Source organism: Myodes glareolus, chromosome 23, assembly GCF_982192425.1.
Source record: "Myodes glareolus chromosome 23, mMyoGla1.1, whole genome shotgun sequence".
Taxonomy (NCBI): domain Eukaryota; kingdom Metazoa; phylum Chordata; class Mammalia; order Rodentia; family Cricetidae; genus Myodes; species Myodes glareolus.
In genome coordinates, this window is record NC_142048.1 from 6,084,652 (window position 1) to 6,105,551 (window position 20,900).

At 39.0% G+C, this 20,900-nt stretch overlaps 1 protein-coding gene across 1 annotated transcript; it reads left to right on the top strand.

Moving 5' to 3' along the window:
• The first annotated feature begins 264 nt into the window (after positions 1-264).
• Positions 265-19,217, top strand: LOC125405990 (uncharacterized). Its single transcript, XM_048442783.3, has 3 exons — positions 265-391; positions 16,883-17,009; positions 17,217-19,217. The coding sequence occupies exons 1-3, from the start codon at positions 389-391 to the stop codon at positions 18,671-18,673; spliced, it is 1,587 nt and encodes a 528-aa protein (XP_048298740.1). The 5' UTR covers positions 265-388; the 3' UTR covers positions 18,674-19,217.
• The last annotated feature ends 1,683 nt before the right edge of the window (positions 19,218-20,900 follow it).

The following is a 20,900-nucleotide window of genomic DNA, read 5'->3' on the forward strand; positions in this document are numbered from 1 at the left end:
GCACTACTTGAACAGGCCTGAGGCAATATACATACCACAGAGACAGATCTTGCTGCATCCTACTAAGGGACTGATTTAACAAACTGTCCCTGTACTCGTGATTCTTACTCATTTTACTGCAAACTTCTTTTTCTTTCTGTCCTGTCTTGGTTTCTCTTTTCTTTTCCAACTTCCTTGTTTGAAAGTGACCTGTCCCTGTCACTCAGGTGTCACGAGCCAATCGTCGCCTCCAGCCATAACGTCATCCAGAATAGGGCGGGCACTTCCGGCCCACCGTGTTTCAGACTGACGAACTCCAGCCGCTCTGGGACGGAAGGAGACTCTCGTGATCCGTGTGCTGTTCTGTGCTGTGACCGGCTGCCGGGAGCTGTGCGGAGAGTCCAGCGCCATGGTCAGTGAGAGGCTGTCTACCCCCTGTGGAGAGGAGTTGCAGCAGCCTGTGTGGGGGAACAGGCAGCGCAGCTCGGTGCCCGGTATCATTTCCTTTGCTCCCCTGAGGTCCCTGAGATTCCCAGGCAGAAACAGGATCACTGAATGACTTCGCTCTGCAGAACAAGCCTGTGCAGACATGGGGAGCAGAGCCTTTGAGTGAAAACATCCTTGCCACGCTGCAAGGTGTTTTTTTGTTGTTGTTGTTTTGTTTGTTTGTTTTTTTCCCAAGGAAAAGACCAATTTTATAACTCACAGAGCACTCTGGCCACCCTAGTGCCTTCTGGAGGTACCGCACTTAGCCCTGACCATTCAGGTGTAGGATCCCGCTGCAGTTAATTCTGTGCCGGACGTTAATGCATTTGCGCATAGATACCATGGTGGTTCGGCCACGTGTGTCAGTAAGTCCGGACATCGTGGGTTTCCTGGCATCATGTTCCCAAATTGTCTATATTTGTTGTTTTTTCTTCTGTTTGCTCTCATGTTCTTTTGATGTCTTTATTCTTTCCCAGAGACTGACTCTCTCTCTCTCTCTCTCTCTCTCTCTCTCTTTCTCTCTCTCTCTCTCTCGCATTCAAAGTTAGAAGTCAGAAGGTGTCACTGTGTGAAGTATTTATTTAGCCATGTGTTGTTGTGTTTTCATTCATGATGACCTTTTCTCATGGGATTTCTGTTGTTGGTAACATAACGTTAGATATTTTATTGTCCTTTTGCTGTATCTATAGCACAAATTCTGTGTTGGTATAATATAATATTGGCGTAATAGCCAAGATGACGGCAACCACGTGGTTGCTTTCTCCTGTATGTTAGTCCCGCTCCCTACTGTGGTGAGCCCATCCTGCATTAGGCACAATTCTCAGTGTGATCCCTACCTCTCCAAGGTTAAATGTGCAGTGTTACAGCAATTCCTTTAAAAGAACACTTTAATCAGGTTTGCACAAATATGGGAGAGGACAGGCAGGTAGGCCCCACACCGCTAAGGAAGCGTGACCCCAGCCAGAGACAGATGAGTCCACCCATATGTTTCAGCACTTGAATTGTTACTGTGGAAGTCAGTGTTGTCCCCCAGGTCCCTCCCCTTCTCTGCAGTCCCCAAATACAAGATGTTGCATGGTGCCATCCCAATTGAGTATGGTCTAGGCTGTGATCAGAAAAATTTGTGACTCTATGTTTTCTGGAATTGAAGACTCTTGGGTTTAATGTGTTAAAATAGTTAAGACAGCAGGGCCATTCCATACCTTTTGTCTTAGCACTTGAGAGGCAGAGGCATGCAGATCTCTGAGTTTGAGGCTAGATTGGTCTATAGAGCTTGCTCCAGGGTAGCCGTGGATGCACAGTATACAGTAGTTATTTGTCTCAAGCCCAGTCCCAAAACAGTGAAATAAAATTTTAAACCTTTGTGCCTTGGGTGGCGCATCTACCCGGTTAGAAATGCAGCTTCCAGCCGGTGTCATATGCAGTGGTCACACTTAATGCCCAACAAGAGACCAACTCCCTCCATTCCTTCCAACAGACCTGACCTGAGGTTCCCCAGATTCTCTGAGGGAACTGGATAGGGACCCAAACAGGGATAATGCCGTGTACTCAGAGAAAAGATACAAGCTTACACAAGGGATAAAGCTGCGCACTCAGAGGAAAGATACAGGCTTACACAAGGGATAATGCCATGTACTCAGAGAAAAGATACAGGCTTAGGATAATGCCATGTACTCAGAGAAAAGATACAGGCTTACACAAGGGATAATGCCGTGTACTCAGAGAAAAGATACAAGCTTACACAAGGGATAAAGCTGCACACTCAGAGAAAAGATACAGGCTTGTTTAATCTCTTCTTAGATAGGATAGGGAAGGTTATGTTAAGGATGTCTGTAACCCAGCTAGGAGAGTTGGCTCTCATCATTTGAAGGAAATAAAATTTTTCCTTCTGTCTCTCTCTCTCTGTAACTCTCTGTGTTTTCCTCTCTCTTTGGCTTAATTTTTCACTCTTTTCCTTTAGAGCTCTTTCTTCTTAGGTTGAATTTCTGTAATGGTGTATATTTGTTGAACACCCCCAGGCTCCTGTCTTTGAAGGCTTGGTTCCCAGTTAGTAAATTGTGTAAAATTAGGAGCTATGCCCTTGTGGGGTTAGATGTGTCTTGTTTGTATAGGTGTGTCATCTTTGAGGATTCACAATCCCTGGGCGAGGCAAGTGTTTCCTTCTGCCTGGCTGTCTGTGTATCAGGACGTAACACTCAACCACGTGCATGCACAACTATGATGCTTCCTTTCACAATGAGAATGAACTAACCTTCTGTCACTATGTTCACTCCTTCAGTTAAAAGAGTTGGTTTGGTTATAGTGCTTCACGGCATTAGAAGAGTCATATTTTGACACATTATTTCTCTGTGTTTTGTACATGTCCTGGCAATTCAAGTAAAGCTAAATGAAAGAGTAAAGGATGAATCTTATGGGTGTCATAGTTTTAGAAATAATTTTTTTAAGATTAGTTATTTATATATATTAGTGCTCTATCTGCTTGTATGCCTTTATTTCCGTTGAGGCATCAGATCTCACTAGAGTGATTGCTGGGAATGGAACTCAAGACCTCTGGTTGAGCAGCCAGTTGAACTGATTTTTTTGAGAAAACATTCAGTCTTTGGCATGGATCTTTCTAGAAAGTCTTTCACTTCTCTATTTTTACCTTGACTCATTATTCACTTTATTAGAGAGGTGTTCAGGTTCCATGAGTTTGAAAGCATTCTGATGCTTACAATGTTATTGATATATGTGGGGGTCTGGTAGGATGCATGGGGCTATTTCTGTTTTCTTATATCTCTTGAGACTTGCTTTGTGTCTCAGTAAGTGTTTAGTTTTGGAGAAAGTTCTGTGATGTGCTTGTTTTGGGGTATTCACCAGAGAAGACTGTTGGGGCATGTGTTTAAGCCAATAGAGAGTCCTTATTATCTGGGCTGAACTATACAGGTTGTTCTTGATCCCAGTATATCCCTGAGACTTTCAGAATGTGCTTTTAAGCCAGAGAACATGTTCTGGGTTGACATACTTCAGTTATCAAGAACAGATAGCCAAAGTGGAACTACAGACTAGAGAGCAAGGTTAGTACATCTTCAAGACTTCCAACAAGTATGGCCTTTGATAGATTTGACCTTTGTTTTTATGTTTAGCAGGTGATGCTGTCTGCACTATGTTTTACAGCCTGAATGGCAGTTCCATCACGGACTCAGTTACCTAAATTCTGGGTCTACTGAGGTCTGGGATCTGTTAAATTTCACACTGGAGTTAGTTAATGAGTCAGTCATTGTCTCATCCTATTTTAGTTAAAGATGCAGGGCCCCACTATTAATCTAGTGCGCATGAGAATTAAAGGCCCTGTCAGTGCTGATAGCAAGTATAGTTAGCCTGTGGGACAAGGAGAAGGGAGACTGGTGTGTATCAACCATTTCCCTAACAATGGCACTATTTTTTGATCAGTTATCATAAGTACAACAGGATTTTTTTTCCAAACCATACATAGTTTCCTTTATGCCATGATAAGTCAGTCTAATCTTTTCAATTTTGTAGAATAATTTTTATAATGGAATTTAACTGTTGATTTAATTCAGAAATGAAAACTTTTGCTACCATCAGGTCCTGATCAACCTTTCTTTAGAAAGCATCAGAAGAGGCACATTCAGTCAAACCATTGGTACATGCTCAACAATCAGCCCTAGGTTCTTGGTAATACATTATCCTGATGTCCTAGCGCATGAAGAACATTACTTTGCCCTGTCCCCACTCTCGACTAGTTTTGTCAGCCATTTGGCTGACAGTCTGGTTAATTCCTATCCTTATGAAGTATATGATTTGGGCCTGGTGTCTAGCACAACCAGCAATCCTGGCCTGTGTCTGGGTGGACATGATTAAGACCGTCTGCACAGTCCCTTCTTGTGGCATAGACTGATTCTGCAGGGATTTCCTGTTTTCTCTAGGCCAGAATCTTTTTAATGTGAGTTTTCCAGGAAACCTTGGTTTCACAAACCTAGTCTTTGGATTGGAAACTCCCTTATTCTGAGGACCAGAGGCCCAGCCACAATGTATCCATAGAATTGTAACTCTGCATTTCTATCTCCACAGATAAGCCCTCATATCTTTCCTCTCTTTAATACAATCTGACATTTAAACTGGGCATCAGTAGGCAGAGGTAATAATGAGTATGCCTTGCTGTCCTGTGCTTACATTAGGTAATATCTGTCCTGTACCTGTCTCTCTTAGTTCCCAAGTCCAGGTCTAAGCACAGCGGGGTTTTATCAGATTCAGGAAGAGGTAGACAAAGAAGTGGAAGGGACTTAGGGATCAAGGAAACCTAATTTTAAGAGGTTCATAGTGCATAGAAAATGCATCTGGCAGCAAATATGGCATCTGCTTTTTTGACCTGTTATGGTCGATCTGTGGTCTAATGCTAGCTCTCCTCTCTGCCATAGGAGTGGAGAGAATCACCTTTTAGGGTCCTTTTCAAGTTAGTTCCAGTGTCGCTTTGGTTTCTAGCTTGACCCAGACAGTATCACTGGACTGGCACAGGAGAAACTGTCGGTGGACTCGGAGGTCAGCGGGGTCTCTAGGATAGCCCAATTAATAGCATAGTGGAGGGCCGGGGGGGCCTGTAGTGACTTGAAAAAGTAATGGTTAAACTCTTCTACCAGCTGTTGTTCTCTGAGCCTTGCAAGCCATGGGGGATTTTTCTCAAATATAATCCTCCGTTATATCAAGTACAGCTGGCAAAAGAAAAGCAAAGGAAGGAGGCTGATCACCTACCCCTTATTTGGTAGACTCTAATGAGTGTTTCATTAAAGTTTGTTTTTTTTTTTAATTTTTCTTGTCATGTTTATTCTTTTTAACCTGGCCAGAACTCTGAGGTTTGTATGCACAGTCATGTTTTCGACCTGTGTCTAAACTTTATCTGTTAATTGCAGGAGTCCCCCAGTCACCCTGATAGAATCTGTTTGCCCAGGAACCTTTGAAGGAAGAGCTGGAACTCCGCGTTTAGTGTCTTTAACTCCTGGGGCACCTGGTCCAGGTTTGTTGCTCACTGGGTCAGTCCATTAAAGGAAAAGATGGGTTGTCTCACCACTGCCAGTGAAGCTGAAGAATTCACCTTGCTGGTCCATGACAGTGTAGACCTGTTTCTCTGGGAGAACCAGACGCATGAGAATTAGAGGTCCCAGGTTTTTTCACAGGCAGGAGAGGCACGATCCAGGGTGATTGGCAGAGCAACAGGATTCTTGGCAGTTCGAGCCATGCAATTCATTTTCCCCTTCTGTTTCTAGGGTTATTGGGTATTATCTATCTTGTCATGAGTAGAAAGGACTAAGCCTATGAAGCGAAAGCCAATAAAAATTAAATGTTTTCCTTTTTAAAGACTTCCTGTGGTCATGGTACCTCTCCATAGCATGAAAGTCCTAACAGAGACACCCAGGGACCTCCGGTATCTCTGGTTGCCCACCTGGTATTTGTCCCCTGACCATTGCCCCTCTCTTTCCTCCAAAGGGCTCTGAGAGCCCCATTGTCCTGAGGTCTCTTCTAAAATCTCTAGAAATGTGGGTATTCCCCAGAGAAGACTTCTGAGGGATGGGTTTACAGTGTAGCCCTATGCCTTTCAGGATGAGCTTTTAAGTATCAAAACCATGTTTTGGGTTGACATACTTCAGTTAACAGGAACAGTTAGCCAGAGGCAGAACTGCAGAAGGTAAAAAGTAAGGTTAGTTCATTTAGAGTATTTCTCTTAACTATGGACTTTGATGGATTAGTCCTTTGTTTTTAGTTTTGGCATGTGGTGCTGTTTATATACTGAGTTTTACATCCTGGATGACCCTTCTATTTTGGAATCCGTGCTAAGGTTTGGGGTCCTCTTACAATGTTGAGATGAATGTGTATTCTTTTGTGTTTTTGTGAAATGCCCTGTAAACATCACTTAGGTACATTTGGTTTTTTAACATGTGGTGACTTTAGTATTTCTCTGCTTAGATTTTGTAGGGTTGGCCTGTCCACACGTGAGATGGGGTAGTGACATCTTCCACTGTCGGTGTCCACATGTGATATAACCTGTAGGGTTGTTTCTTTTACAAATGATGGTACCCATGTGTTTAGGAAGTAGATGTTAGAAATTGAAACATTATCTTGGCAGATTATTTCTTTGATAAATGTGTACTGTTCTTCCTCATCCCTTTTGGTTATATTTTGTTTGAAGAGCTTCACATTCATTTTATATACTTATGGACTTATTGAATGAGCAACAAAGCCACATTAGTTATTTTTTCCCTGTGGGCTTGAGATCAAAACTAAGTGTTTGACACACGATAGACTGTCTGCTGCTGCATCAGCTTTTCTACAGAATTTTCTTCGGCCGGTCATGGTGACTCACACCTGCAGTCCAAGAAATTGACAGGTGGAAGCAGGAGACCACTGCTTGAGGCAAGTCTGCAGCGCAGAGTGAGGCCTTGTTCCAAATACAGGACACACTGTTTCCTCATAGGCTCAAGATCTCAGCAGGACATATGCTATGCAAATTCCACAGTGTATCCCTCAGAATTAAAATGTAAAGTTGCCCTATACTAATAGGAGACTAAGTAGTGATTCCTGAGTCACAGTTAGACCTTTCATTGGCAAGAGTTAAAAGATTTTGAAACTAATCTGTCAGTTTTATATTACTTTTACTTTTCTTCAAGAAGTTGCCATATATCTCTGTATCATATTTTGATTTAATCACTACATTTATTTAGCTTAGCAGGAGGACACAGACCTGTCATCCTAGTCATTTGAAGGCAGGTGCAGGAAGTTCAATACTAACCTGATCCAAATAGTGATGAGTAACTCAAACTATGAATAGGTATTAATAAATGTATAATTAGTAGAATGCAGCTGAAGTGCTTTTATGTGGTATTCTTTCTCCATTTCTCCCAGAGCTTCTTTTAATCAATTGGCACCTTCATGTGTTCCACTAGAGAAACTTTCTATAGGGTCTCGTGGGACTAAGGCTAGCCTTAAATTTCTGATTCTCTTATAACCACTTCCCAGTTAGTAAGATCACAGGTGTCAGGTCTCCATGCCTATCTGACAAGACCTTTCACTGAAGGGTTAATTTTACTGAGACCTTAGTTCTACAGGCTGCCGTGTTTAGCCTAATACTCAATACCTCATTTTTGGAGCCAGAACATTATATGGTGATCTGGTGAGTGTAACTCCACAAACCAGCACAGTTTATTTTATCCTATGAACTCCTGCTTATGGAGAGTAAATTCCTGATTCCTTTAGGTCCAACCTTTCCTGGGACATTCTAAAAGTTTTCTTCCTCTAGGATAAATATGCACCTGTCTTCTGCTGTTAATAACATCCAGAAGCCGAAGCTTCATTGTAGCTATACTTAGTTTACAGAGGTTGTAAACTCGGCTATGAATGTGCATATGGCGTCTGCTGAAGACAAGAATTTAGTTCACAAACTAAAGTTGCCAATTCTTTTGACTGGAAATAAAATCAATACCCATTCCACATTTGTGGGCTTTCATAGCACTTTTGTGATGGATCCAAAATGCTTTGCTCTTCTTTATCCTGGGATAATCTTGTGCAATTCTCTTTGTGTTTTTATTTCTTGAGGCAAGATCTCATAGACCAGGTTGACCTCAAACTTCCTTTGTACCCAAGAAGGACCTTGAACTTCTGATCCCCGCAGCTCACCCTCTCAGGTGCTGAGATGACAGGCATCCCTGTCCCTGTCCCTCTTAGTTGGGGTTTCTATTGCTGTGAAGAGAAACCATGATCATGGTAACTCTTATAAAGAAAAACATTTACTTGTGGCTTACTTGATGCACAAATTTGTAGTCCAAACCTAATCCTTAGTTGATGTATTTCAACATAGCCCTGGTGGAATTGTCATTGTGGAGACGAATCCTCCTTTTGTGGACTTCAACGGTCACTGGTAGACATGCTCTTGGTTCACTATAGAAAACTTAAATATTTTAAGTGTCATATATAGCAGATTTCAAAAAGGTTAAAGGACTATACTTAGTTATTTATATACATACAGAGTATAAAACCTAAATTCCTAGTTACTTGATGAGATTCAAGTCCAAAATCATGTACAGGAAGTTAGATGAGGCCTTTTTCTAGAATTATTTATTTCTCTAATCTCTAATGACCATTACTATCTTGAAAAAAGTTTAATATGTGTGTGTGTATGTGTATCTTACAAGTTTTGAGATAATATGTATACCCTAAGAAAAGTTGTCAAAAATTATAACATTATTATTGGCAAGAAAATAATTCCCTAATTTTGGTTTTTCTTCTGTCCCATATCAGTTGGCTCTTCTGACATGAAACAGAGATTTTGAATTTTTACCTTAACAAACATCCTTAAATTTAAGAGAAGGAGAGAGCCACACTCCAAATCCAAAGCAAGCTTTAATGTATTTTATTGGATTAGGGCTACAAAATGACCGTTTGCATTATGTGTCTGTAGAAAACAGCAGATGCAAACATTTGGGAAGATTTATAAAATTTTGTTCTGTTGGAAGTGTGATATACCAGTAGGCCAATCTATTCTTTTTCTTGGGACATTATTTTTGGAATATTCATCCTTTATCGTCAGATGTCTTATTTTTCTAGTAGTCTTCAGATTACTTAGCTGGATGCCTTCGTTCTCCTGAAAAGACAAAAACAAAACCCTTCCCCAGCCCTAATTTTGGGGAGGTTCTTTTATGACACATTATGTCTGGTCAAATGGAAAGCATTTGTTAGTTTTCTCTGTTAGTTTTGTTTGAATGGGCTGTTGTTTGATGAACTATTGCCACTTTTAATTAAGAGATCTCTCTTGTTCAACTCCAATCTTTATCCGTTTTCATGGTGTTGATAGTTTTTCTTCTGTGGAAACAAAAGCAAAACGTCTTCCCCAGTGTAACACATGTCCTGGTTTCCATTCTGGAGACACATGCTTAGAGTACACCAGGTGATTTAATTCTCTAGTGTTTTTCTGTTGTCCAATGTCTCTCCATAACTGATGTTCCGTTCTCATTAGCATTTAGAAAATTCAGAGTTAATAAAGCATTATGCAATCTATTTCTGGGGGTCTTTATTACCCCTTTTGTGTATTTAGCATATCCTTTAGAGTTCCATTCGTGATCCTTCTATAACTGCTTGCCTTGTAGGATTGTGTGGTATACCTGTAATATGCTTTATATTATAAAAAGCAAAAAAAAAATCCTATTTCATTTCCTTAGACTGTTGGAGCATTATCAGTCATAATTTGTAGAGGTATAACCATGATGGCCATAAGTTTCAGAAAATGTGTGATTAACAAATCAACCTTTTCTGAACTCAAAGTAGTAGCCCATTGAAATTCTGATTAGGTGTCATTGGTGTGGTGAACATATTTTAGTTTTCTAAATTCTACAAAACAAAAGATATCCATTTGCCGTACGTCATTCCTTTGAGTACCCTTTGGCTTTCTTCCTGCAGGTATTGGAGTTTGGTTTTATAAAGAACAAGAAAGATATTTACTTATAATTTTCATGGTTTGTTGCCAACTGGTAGAAAAATCTCTTTTTTAAGCTTTGCTATTTATATGATGTTTCTTTATGAAATTCTGAAGCTCTAAGCACATTTCCTATCAATAGTTGATCAATTTCTTAATTACCTTGTGCTAGAGGGCCAGGAAAAACATATGAGATTGGATTTGTGTTATAAAATATGGGGTGATTCCTATTCCTGATTATTTCTTTTAACTGAATAAATAATAAAGTCAATTGTGTATAATCTGGTATAAATTCAGTGGTTTCAATATGTAAAACATCTCTTTCTGCATATTGTGTCAGTAACTATGTTGAGAGGTTCTCATTCATACCATGAGAATACCATATAATTGTGACTTTGGGAGAGAATCATAAGGGATTTGAGCAACGTATCTGATTTTTAACCTGTCTTTTCTGATTTATTTGCATCAGTATAGAATGTAGGGGCACTAGATACTGGTATTCCCTATACAATGTGGGAAAGATCCAACTAGTTCTTTTTGTACATTGAATTCTCTTGCATTTGTGATATTTGTTGTTACTCTTGCCTAAAAAATTACTGCACATTCTTTGCAAGGTTCACTTTCTACTCATCATTAGTGAATCGTATTACATTTTCTGCTGTCTAGTTCTGCTAAATGACGACGTCTCAGTTTTCCTTTTAGAAATCAACTCAGAATTTTCCACATAAGTTTTTAATTTTTTACCCTGTTTATGTGATAGAAAGATCAATTCTAAGATAATATCTTCCCTCTGCATTAATATTCCTGTAGAAGATTGCCTAGAGGGGAAAATAAACAAAATGTAATCGAGCTTTTAGACCTAAACAATCCACATGTGCATCCTATAATTTCTTTTCCTCCAAAGCCAATTCTCTCTGAGCTTCAACTGATAGTTCTATTGGACTATTTAGTTCCTTGTCACCATCTAAGGTTTGGAAAAAATTACCAGTTCAAATTTTATCCAAATGGTAGGCAATGGATACAGATGTCACATAGCAATCTTTAAAAAAAAGAGTCTGCAATTGATATCTCCTGATTTGCACCTTTTAGTATCTAATTATTGTAGATCTATTTTAGACCCTAAATGATTAATATACTCTCCTCTTTGTATTTTTCATGAGCAATTTTTAATCGTGAGCTAGGCAAAATTCTTTTTACCTCTTCAAACATTCGTTCTAAAATATCTATATTTCAATCAGCCAATAAGATGTTGTCCATGTAATGGTAAATTATAGTTTGAGGAAATTGCTTATGTATCATTTCCAATGGCTGCCATACAAAATATTGTTGCAGGGTGGAACTATTTCACATTCCCTGTGGGAGAATTTTCTGTTGATATTTCTTAGCAGCTGAGAATTATTATAAGAAGACACTGTGAAGGCAGATTTTTCTGTATCTTTTACTTGTAAGGGTATAGTGAATAAAACACTTTTAAATCAATAACTATAAGAGGCCATCGTTTAGGCAATGAGAAGGCAAAAGAACTCCAGACTATAGGGAGCCCATTGGCTGAATCACCTTATTAACAGCTCTTAGATCTGTTAGCAGTCTCCATTTTACAGATTTCTTTTTGATAACAAATACAAGAGAATTCCAAGGACTGGTGATTATTCAATAAGCTGAGCATTTAATTGCTCTTGTACCAGCTGTTCTAAGGCCTATAGTTTTTCTGCTGTTAAAGGCCATGTGCAACCCATACAAGTTTGTCAGTCTTTTTAAAGATAGGTGTGCTGGTGCCTTTGAAAGGTTTGCATCTGTTGTGCCCTGTTCCTGTACAACATGAATGTCCGTGACAAATTATGTTCCCATAAGCTCATTGCTATGTTTGCCACATATAGCTTTAATTTTCCTCTCTGTCCTTCTTACCCTGTACATTTGACACATCTTGTGCTCTGTTTTACCTGATATAATGTTCCAAAGCCTAAAATCTGAACTCTTACTTCTAGAAGAGGCCTATTTGTTTCCCAAGATTCTGGTGAAATTATTGGTACATGTGTACCTGTGTCTATAAGGCCTTAAATGGCAAGGTCTTTTATTCATATTTTAATTTTGCTCTTTGTTAATTTATAGAAGTTTGCCAGAATACTCACTTTATGATTTCTCCTTAAATTTTTGTTCTCTGTTCTACAACTGTTCTATCATCCAGCGCAGTATGCTTTCTTACAGTAGGTATTAGGTTCTTTAATTGATCTGTAAAGGAGTTTCCTCCATGATGACAGGAAATGAATGAACCAAACTTGGTATGGGGGCCTAGTCTCTCCATCTTTAGGAATAATCTATTTTAAGTTGATGACGAGTTTAACATCTGCTTCACAAAAGGTGAATTCATGCCATATGAGACTATTGTTTCCTTGAATCTCCTTAAATCTAACGTTTCCACAGGAGTCTATTTAACGCTTGCGCAGCCTTGGGAACATCTGTCATTTGGCAGTTGTTCCTGTCAGATGACTGGATAAATTAAAGTTGGTTGTTTGAAAACCTTAGACTATTCTTCTCTAACCTTATAATGCAATGTTAAAATTGGTTCTCTATTAAATTCCTCTGCCTGGATTTAAATATCTCTATTATTTGTTTTAATAAGTTTTTTAAGGCATATATCTTGGCACTAATATCAACCACCGTTCTTAAAAATTGACCAAGAATTATCAAGATGATAATTAATACTATGTCAGTCCCAGTAAGTTGATTATCCCTTCATTTAATTGGTTTAATTGTTCCAATTTTAAATCATGTATTGCATAATCATGCAGACTTAACTCTCCAGTGTCATTGTGTTTCCATTTTTAATGCAGGAAAAATAACTTTTAAACTAATTCTGCCTTTTAAGAATTCCCTATTGTCTCAAATCTGCTGATGAAGTGTGAGGCTGCCACTGTATAGTCCATCCAATTGGAAAACACAGTCAGTGCACAGCCTGGCTGAGGACAGCTGCAGCTGCTAGCATGTAGCCATGACCTGAGTGTATGTGGCAGTTGCAGTAATGGTAGAAGCCTGAGAAAGTATCAAGGCAGCTACCTATTGGGGCAGCAGCTCAAGGAGGCGGTTCATAGAAATCCCACAACCCATGCAGTAGTCAGAGCTGGCTGTTGGGAAAATATACACAGGATTGTGCAGAAGTATGCGTGGTGGGATCTGCCCTAAGGCAGTGGAACTGGTCTAGGGTGGGTAAGTTCTGTGTATTAGGAGCCTGGGTGCTTCTGGAGATTGATTGGCAGTTGGAGACTGTTGTAAGGAAGCTACAACAGGAAAATCCCAAACTCATTCAGAAGCTTGGGGAAAAAAACAAAAGAAAACCTAGCCAGTGGAGTAGTGACTCTGGCGGGAGTCCCCACATGTGCCAGTGGATGCAAAGCCACAGGCAGCAGCTTCTTTTGTGTATTCATATTGTAAAGTTGGGCACCAATTGCTGCTCAAGTTCTGACGGTCTTTGTAATTTAGATTCAGAGCCAGATATTGGGGCAAAGATTAAAAGATCAGAGAGAGAAAGGAGTAAGCCGCAGCTATCTCTTACCTTGCTAAGTCCTCAGCCAAAAAAAGCAGCTGACTTCCTGTCTCTTTTTGTCTTATATTCTGTCTGCCCGACTATATCACTTCCTGTCTGTCTGTACATACCTCCAGACCTCTATGGTTAGCTAGTGGCTCTTATCTTCTGTCAAGGTTTATTTGTAGATTACAAATAAGACATCGCCACACTGACTTACAGTTCAGAGGTTCAGTCCTTTATCATTGTAGTCAGACAAGGCAATATGTAGACAGGCATTGTACCTGAAAGTTGTATATCTTGAAGGGATCAGGGGGTGATCTGATACACTGGGTGGTATCTTTATCATATATGTAACCACAAAGCTTTCCTCCATAGTGACACACTTCCTCCAACAAAGTCACCCCTCCAAATAGTGCCACTACATTTGGGGAGTATTTTCTTTCAAGCTACCACAATATCCTTGTCCCCTTTATGTAATACAAATTGGACTGAAAGATTCATGTGTGCTAGGCAAGTATGCTACCAATTGAGCTACATCTTCAGATTATATCAATTTAATTATCATTTAGCCATATTGGCATGGTTTTCCTGCTTATATGCCTGTGTAAAATGTATATGCCTGGTTCCATGGAGATCAAAAAAGAGTCAGATTCTGTAGAACCGTAATTACAGGTGGTCAGGAGCCACTATATGCATACTGGAAATTGAACCCAGGTCCTTTGGAGGAGCATCAAGTGCTGCTAACCACTGAACCCCTCATTTGATCGCGGGTGTTCTAATTCTAATCAACAACATCTCTAGTTTTCCAAATATTCATGTTCTAACTCAGCAGTCAGATTATTTGTGAATTAATATTTCATGGTTTGTATATGAATGTTCTGCCTGCATGTATGTCCATGTACCGTGTGCATGTCTGCAATCAAAAAATCCTAAAAGAAGGCACTGAATCCTCTGGCCCTGGAGTTTCTGGTCCTTGAGTGCCCATCAGGTGTCAAGCAGTCAGCCTGGACCCTCAGAAACAGCTCTTTAACCACTGAATCACTTAGTGCCAGAGATCTAAATAACAAATTAGGTCAAGTTCCAATATGCAGTATTTATTCTCAAAACTGAAGGCCTGATAGTAAAGTTCCTTAGAAAACCAACTCCTCCCGGATCCACAGTTTTTCCTAGTCTTCTGTTGGCACTGCTTTAAGCAGCTTCAATGCTTGGTTTGTCAAACACGTTCCCCTCGAAGCCTTTGTACCTGTTATTCCCTTTGTCAAGTGTCTTCAACTCTCGTGTATCTTTTATTTCCTTTTTGTCTGTCACTTAATGAGGAAGCCCTGCTCTAAACTCTTTAAACATTTCAGCCCTAAAGCCCACAGTGGTGGATAGAGCCTTTAATCCTATGACTTGTAAATTAAGGCAGGAAGATCAAGTTCAGTGCTGTCTGATTACACATATTATTCAAGGTCACGTAGGGTTAAAGGAGACCCAGTATTAATGATAGTAATAGCCTGCACTCTTAGTATTGGGTCTAGAGCTTATGGGTTCAAGTGTTGGTGCTATGAAGTCATAAGATGAAGTCTGGGTTGCATTTTGAGGTCATAACATGTTAAGATATGCAAACTTTGAGACATGCGTCATAAGAATCTGCATGTAGGAAGTGGAAGTAGCAAAAGACAGAGATGTATGAGAAGTTGCAAGGAGAAATAATCATCTAAGCCCTTTGAAATGGAAGTTCCAGGTGTGTGGCACAGCTGCAGGATTTGGCATTTGCCCTGTAGGGTTCGAACATTGCCATGGTCCAGTCTTTTCTTAGTTCTTAAAAAGGGAAATGTGTAGTCTGTGGCATTGTTTGGGGAATAGATTTAATTCATGTTTTCATATTGCAAGATGTCACAGTCAAGATATTGCCTTGAGTATCAAGAGAAACCTTGGGCATTTCAACAGTGTTATATAACATGGAATGTTACATAACATGGGGATCCTTGAAATTAGACTAAATAAATTTTTGCATCAGGGTTTGACTGTCAGTATATCATGACCTGTGGCACAGTATAGAGAGTTGAATGAAAAATCTGGGCATTTGTCTTTGGTGTAGGCCTTCATTGGTGACTGAGGAATAGAAGCATTTTTGGAGAACATAGTCTCTGGGGAAGATTGTTGTGTTTTTCACCACACTTCTTTGTGTGTAGAAACTGAGCAGCCCACTTCTCTTGTAGACACACCATTACCTCCACTAGAGACTCCATTACTAAATAATTTAAGGTAAAAGTGAAACAATTGTTTTTTCTTGCTAATCCATTTTTCTTTCCTATTATTTTATATTAATATTTTAGGTGCATTTAATTTGAGGTGTTTTTGTACATTACATTCTTGCTGTTGTGCTAAAATATACTCAAATCACGACTTTTGAACTTTGGCAGGGGGTGTCATTTTGCAGATATAGTATGAATGCAATCTTGCAACTAATAGTGATCGTCTTTTTTCACTGAATTCCAGGTGTCTACCATTATCCCTAACTTTGTACATGTTTTTGCATTTTTAAGTTGTTTTCAAATGTCTGAATCTTTTGACTATATATATACCATGGATGTGTTTCGCTGATCTTCCTGGTATTCACTGAAGTCAGATACAAACATTGCTTTCTCTTGACCTGGAGTTAGGAATAGAGCTTCCAGTGAATCCTGGGAGCTGAGCTAAGACCTCTTGAAAGCCAACAGGTGATTTTACCTGCTGATACATCTCTATATACTTCATGTTCTTTTACTACTGTAGACTCACACTTACTTTGTCAGTGCTTTTGAGACCTCTTTGATCTATCTGTAACTAACTTTGTAGAAATGTTTTCCTTCCTAGAAATTATTAGCATTACAGTTTAAAAGAGGTTACTCTAGGTTATGATAGAAAAGTGCAGAATTATAGTGAATGTTTAAGTGTATGAAGAAATTTTGAGTGAGCCACTGAGTGTTTTCTGATTTTATGTTAGAGACGAGGTCTCTGTACCCTTGAATGTCCTGGTAATCTCTATATAGACCAGACTGTTTTTAGAATCAGAGTTTCAGCTGTTTCTGCTTCCTGAGATTTGGTATTAGAAGAGTGCACCCCCAGGGCCAGATTGTCTATCCTTTTTTGAAGTTAATTATTCTGAAAGATTTTGCAGATGGACACTAAATATCGTCATCACTCTGTTTTCATGTCTGTCTGTGTACATTATAAGGCATTTCTCCTGTAATGCTGTATTCTCTTCAGTGAGCACATAAATGGAAGGCATCTTCCTGCTTAGCCCTTTTCTTTAAATTGAGTTGGTGACTGCATTTGATATTTAATGGCTCATGTCATAAAATATAATGAACATATTGAATTATGTAAATATGTCTTCATTGAAGTATACATTTAGAATGTATTCAGTGTCAACATTCATTTATTATATCACATATGGGATACTTTAGGATGCAGTGACCTATGAGGATGTGTATGTGAATTTTACTCATGTAGAGTGGGCTTTGCTGGATCCTTCCCAGAAGAATCTCTACAAAGATGTGATGCTAGAAACCTACTGGAACCTCACTGCTATAGGTAAGAATGTGAACTTTTTGTCAATTTTTAACTTAAGAGTACAAGTCTTTCTTGGAGATTAGGTGCTATTCTGTGATTTCGAATATGAAAGAGGAAGAATCCCGTGGATAAATTAGGCATGTTTCTTAGATTCATGAAATATAGTAATTTCAACTGTGCCTGATTTCTAGTAATATGTCACATACATTTTCTGGTACTATATTTTAGGCTGTAAATGGGAAGACCACAATGACCATGAAGAACATGATCAAATTTCTAGAAGACATGGACGGTATCTTCAAGCACACAAAACAGCCAATAATAAAGAGGATCTCTTTGAATGTAATCAATATGATGAAGCCTTTACATCTGATTCCTCTTTAAAAGTCCACCAGAGAAGTCATTTGGAAGGAAAATACTATGAATATAATCAGATTTATAAAACCTTTCCATGTCACAGTCTTCAACAAGTACATAGTACTCAAACTGGAGAGAAAAGGTATGAATACTACCAGTGTGGCAAAGCCTTTGAATGTCCCACTTACCTTCAAATAGATAAAAGAAGTCCTACTGGAGAGAAACTCTATGATTGTAATCAGTGTGGCAAAGCCTATACACTGAAGAAGACTCTTCTTGCTCACATAAGAAATCATACAGAAGAGAAAGCCTATGCATGTAATCAGTGTGGTAAAGCCTTTGTATGCAAAAGTTATCTTCGTGCTCATGAAAGAACTCATACTGGAGAGAAACCCTATGAATGTAATCAGTGTGGCAAAACCTATACACTAAATAAGAATCTTCTCTGTCATAAGAGGAGTCATACAGGAGAGAAACCCTATGAATGTAATCAGTGTGGTAAAGCCTATGCACTGAAAAAGAATCTTGTCTCTCACCATAGAAGTCATACTGGAGAGAAATCCTATGAATGTAATCAATGTGGTAGCACCTTTGCAGAGAAGTATACACTTCTCAGACATGAAAGAATTCATACTGGTGAGAAGCCTTATGAATGTGATCAATGTGGTAAAGCCTTTGCAAGGAAGCTTTTTCTTCTCTGGCATGAAAGAATTCATACTGGAGAGAAACCATATGAATGTAAACAATGTGGTAATGCATTTGCAAGGAAGAGTTATCTTCTCTGTCATGAAAGAAATCATCATACTGGAGAGAAAGCCTATGAATGTAATCAATGTGGTAAAGCTTTTGTAGAGAAGAGACGTCTTCACAGGCATGAAAGAATTCATACTGGAGAGAAACCCTATGAATGTAATCAGTGTGGTAAAGCCTTTTTAGAGAAGAGAGGTCTTCAGCGTCATGAAAGAATTCATACTGGAGAGAAACCTTATGAGTGCAATCAGTGTGGTAAAACCTTTGTACAGATGAGTTATCTTCACAGCCATATAAAAATTCATAGTGGAGAGAAACCCTATGGATGTAATCAGTGTGATAAAACCTTTACAGTGAAGTCTAATCTCCGCAGGCATGAAAGAATTCATAGTGGAGAAAAGCCATTTGGATGCAATTATTGTGGTAAAGCCTTTACACAGAAGTGCATGCTTCAGAATCATGAAAGAATTCATACTGGAGAGAAACCATATCGATGTAACCAATGTGATACAGCCTTTACAAGGAAGCAGTATCTTCTCCGTCATGAAAGAATTCATGCTGGAGAGAAACCCTGTTAAAGTAATCAATGTGGCAAAGCCTTTGTGGAGAAGAGTAGTCTTCACATGCTGTAAAGAAATCACAGAGGAGAGAAACCCTATGGATGTAATCAGTGTGTTAAACGCTTTGCGCGGAACTATCATCATCACATTCTAAACATTGTTCTTTCTTGATGGTATGAGGAACAGAAACAATCCATAAGGGACAAAAACCATACGTTTCCATTAAGGCATAAAAAGCATAGTTTAATTGACTAACAAAAGTGGCCAATAATGAGAAATGTGAAGTAAGCTCATTCCTAACTGTTCTATTATAAGTAACATGAAAACACATTCTGAGAACAAGTCAGTGTACTGACGAATATTTTAGCAAAAGTTAAATGTTTCAATCTCTAATTACGCACTAACCAGTTCAGTTAAAATTGTAGAAGGAGGGATGGCATTGGACTCTCTTCCTCACAGTTTTACATCAATAATATATTGCCTCACCCTCCCTGTATCATAAGCTAATTTGAGGGGATCTTGATCACCTTTGTCTTCAAAAATATATCACATTGGTGAACTATTTTGATGGCATTATTTTGTTTGGACCACGTGAGCAGGAGGAAGCAACCGTTTTGATCTCACATATGCACATCAGAGGATGGGACAAAAACCAGCCAAACTTCAAGGAACTTCTACCTCATTGAAATTCTTAGGTTATTAGGGTTGTGTGGAATTCAGAAGTATTTCTTCTAAGGTGACAGAGAAGTTATTGCATCTGGTCCTTCTCCCATCAAGAAAGAAGCCAATGTTTGCTGGGCCTGTTTGGATTCTTAAGGTAGCACATTCCTTTCGGGTGTGTTAGTCTGGCCCATATACTAAGTGAATGGGTGCTGTGAGGTAATGCTCTGTGGACTGTAAAGATTTGTCACTTGTATTATTTTAATATGACAATGATTGACCAGTAGCCAGGCAGAAAGGATAGGCAGGGCGACTAAACTAAGAGAATTCTATGAAAAGGAAAGCAGAGAGTCAGTCACCAGTCAGATAAAGAGAAAGCAAATGAGAATTCCTCATTGACAAAAAGTACCAAGCCAATGGCTAAACATAGACAAGAATTATGGATTAATTTAAGGTATAAGAGTTTGTTAGTAATAAGCCTAACTAATAGGCCAAAGAGTTTATAATTAATATAAGCCTCTGTGTGCTTTTCTAGAACTGAATAACAGGACTGGACAGGACAGAAATTTCCATCTAAAAATGGCACCCAAAGGTTTGGCAAGAATTCCCACAAAAGAATTCACTAAGAAAGCTTCAAAAAAAATTCTAGACAGATAAGAATAGAGCCAAGTACAGTTTCTTGGTAACTGTATCTTCTCCTGTAGGCTCTGTTTACTGGCTGCAAGCAGAGGCGCAGCCCCTTTAAGAGAGGCTTCCTAACTCAGTGTTAGTGGCAAAAACCTTGAGGCTCTTTTAAGAAGCAGTGTCACCAAACAATTAAATGATGTTTATGAGTAGCTGGCATCAGGCTTTCTGGCAGTAGCATGGGCCTAGAAACTCCACAAAGTTGTGACAGTAAATGTGCCTCCCACCAGTACTTCCACCATGAAGCTAAGGAATGATGTGGAGCCAGCCAACAAAGCTGCAGCTTTGATCCTAGCCTTATGACTTAGAATCAAGATTGATGTGGTCAGAAAAATATAAAGATACAGTAAAGACAGATTCAGATAAAAAAAATTCTAAATAACTTACAGTGTGTTTGGAAATATACATAGGCTTGAGCGAGAAAAGAAAAAAGATAAAGTCCTAAAAAAAGCTAAAAGTAGTGGGGGGATGGTGGTACACACCTTTAATCACAGCACTTGAGGAGGCAGAAGCAGGCAGATCTCTGTGAGTTAGAGTCCAGCCTGATCTACAGAGTGAGTTCCAGGACAGCCAAAGATACACAGAGAAATCCTGTCTCAAAAGAAACAAAAAATAAAAACAAAAGAAATAGAGAAAAAAAATAAAGTAATGTAAAGATGGAAAATACACAGAATCTGGATATTGTATGTTATTGTGTTGTCTTTGAATTGTTTGACTGCAAAGGAAGAAGCAACAGCTGCTAAAAGACAATTGATTATAAATGCTGCTAGATTAATCCAACCTATTTATTTTGAAAATACCTTAACTTCAAATTTTAAGTCAAATATATGTTACTTTGGAGAAAAAGTTTTGCTTTTGTTTCCACAGGAAATGAGAGGCTGTGTATTCATTCTGGGTTAAA

Coding starts and splice junctions, on each gene's coding strand:
- LOC125405990 (XM_048442783.3), top strand. Junction 17,010..17,216: donor CTGGAACCTCACTGCTATAG/GTAAGAATGTGA, acceptor ACTATATTTTAG/GCTGTAAATGGGAAGACCAC.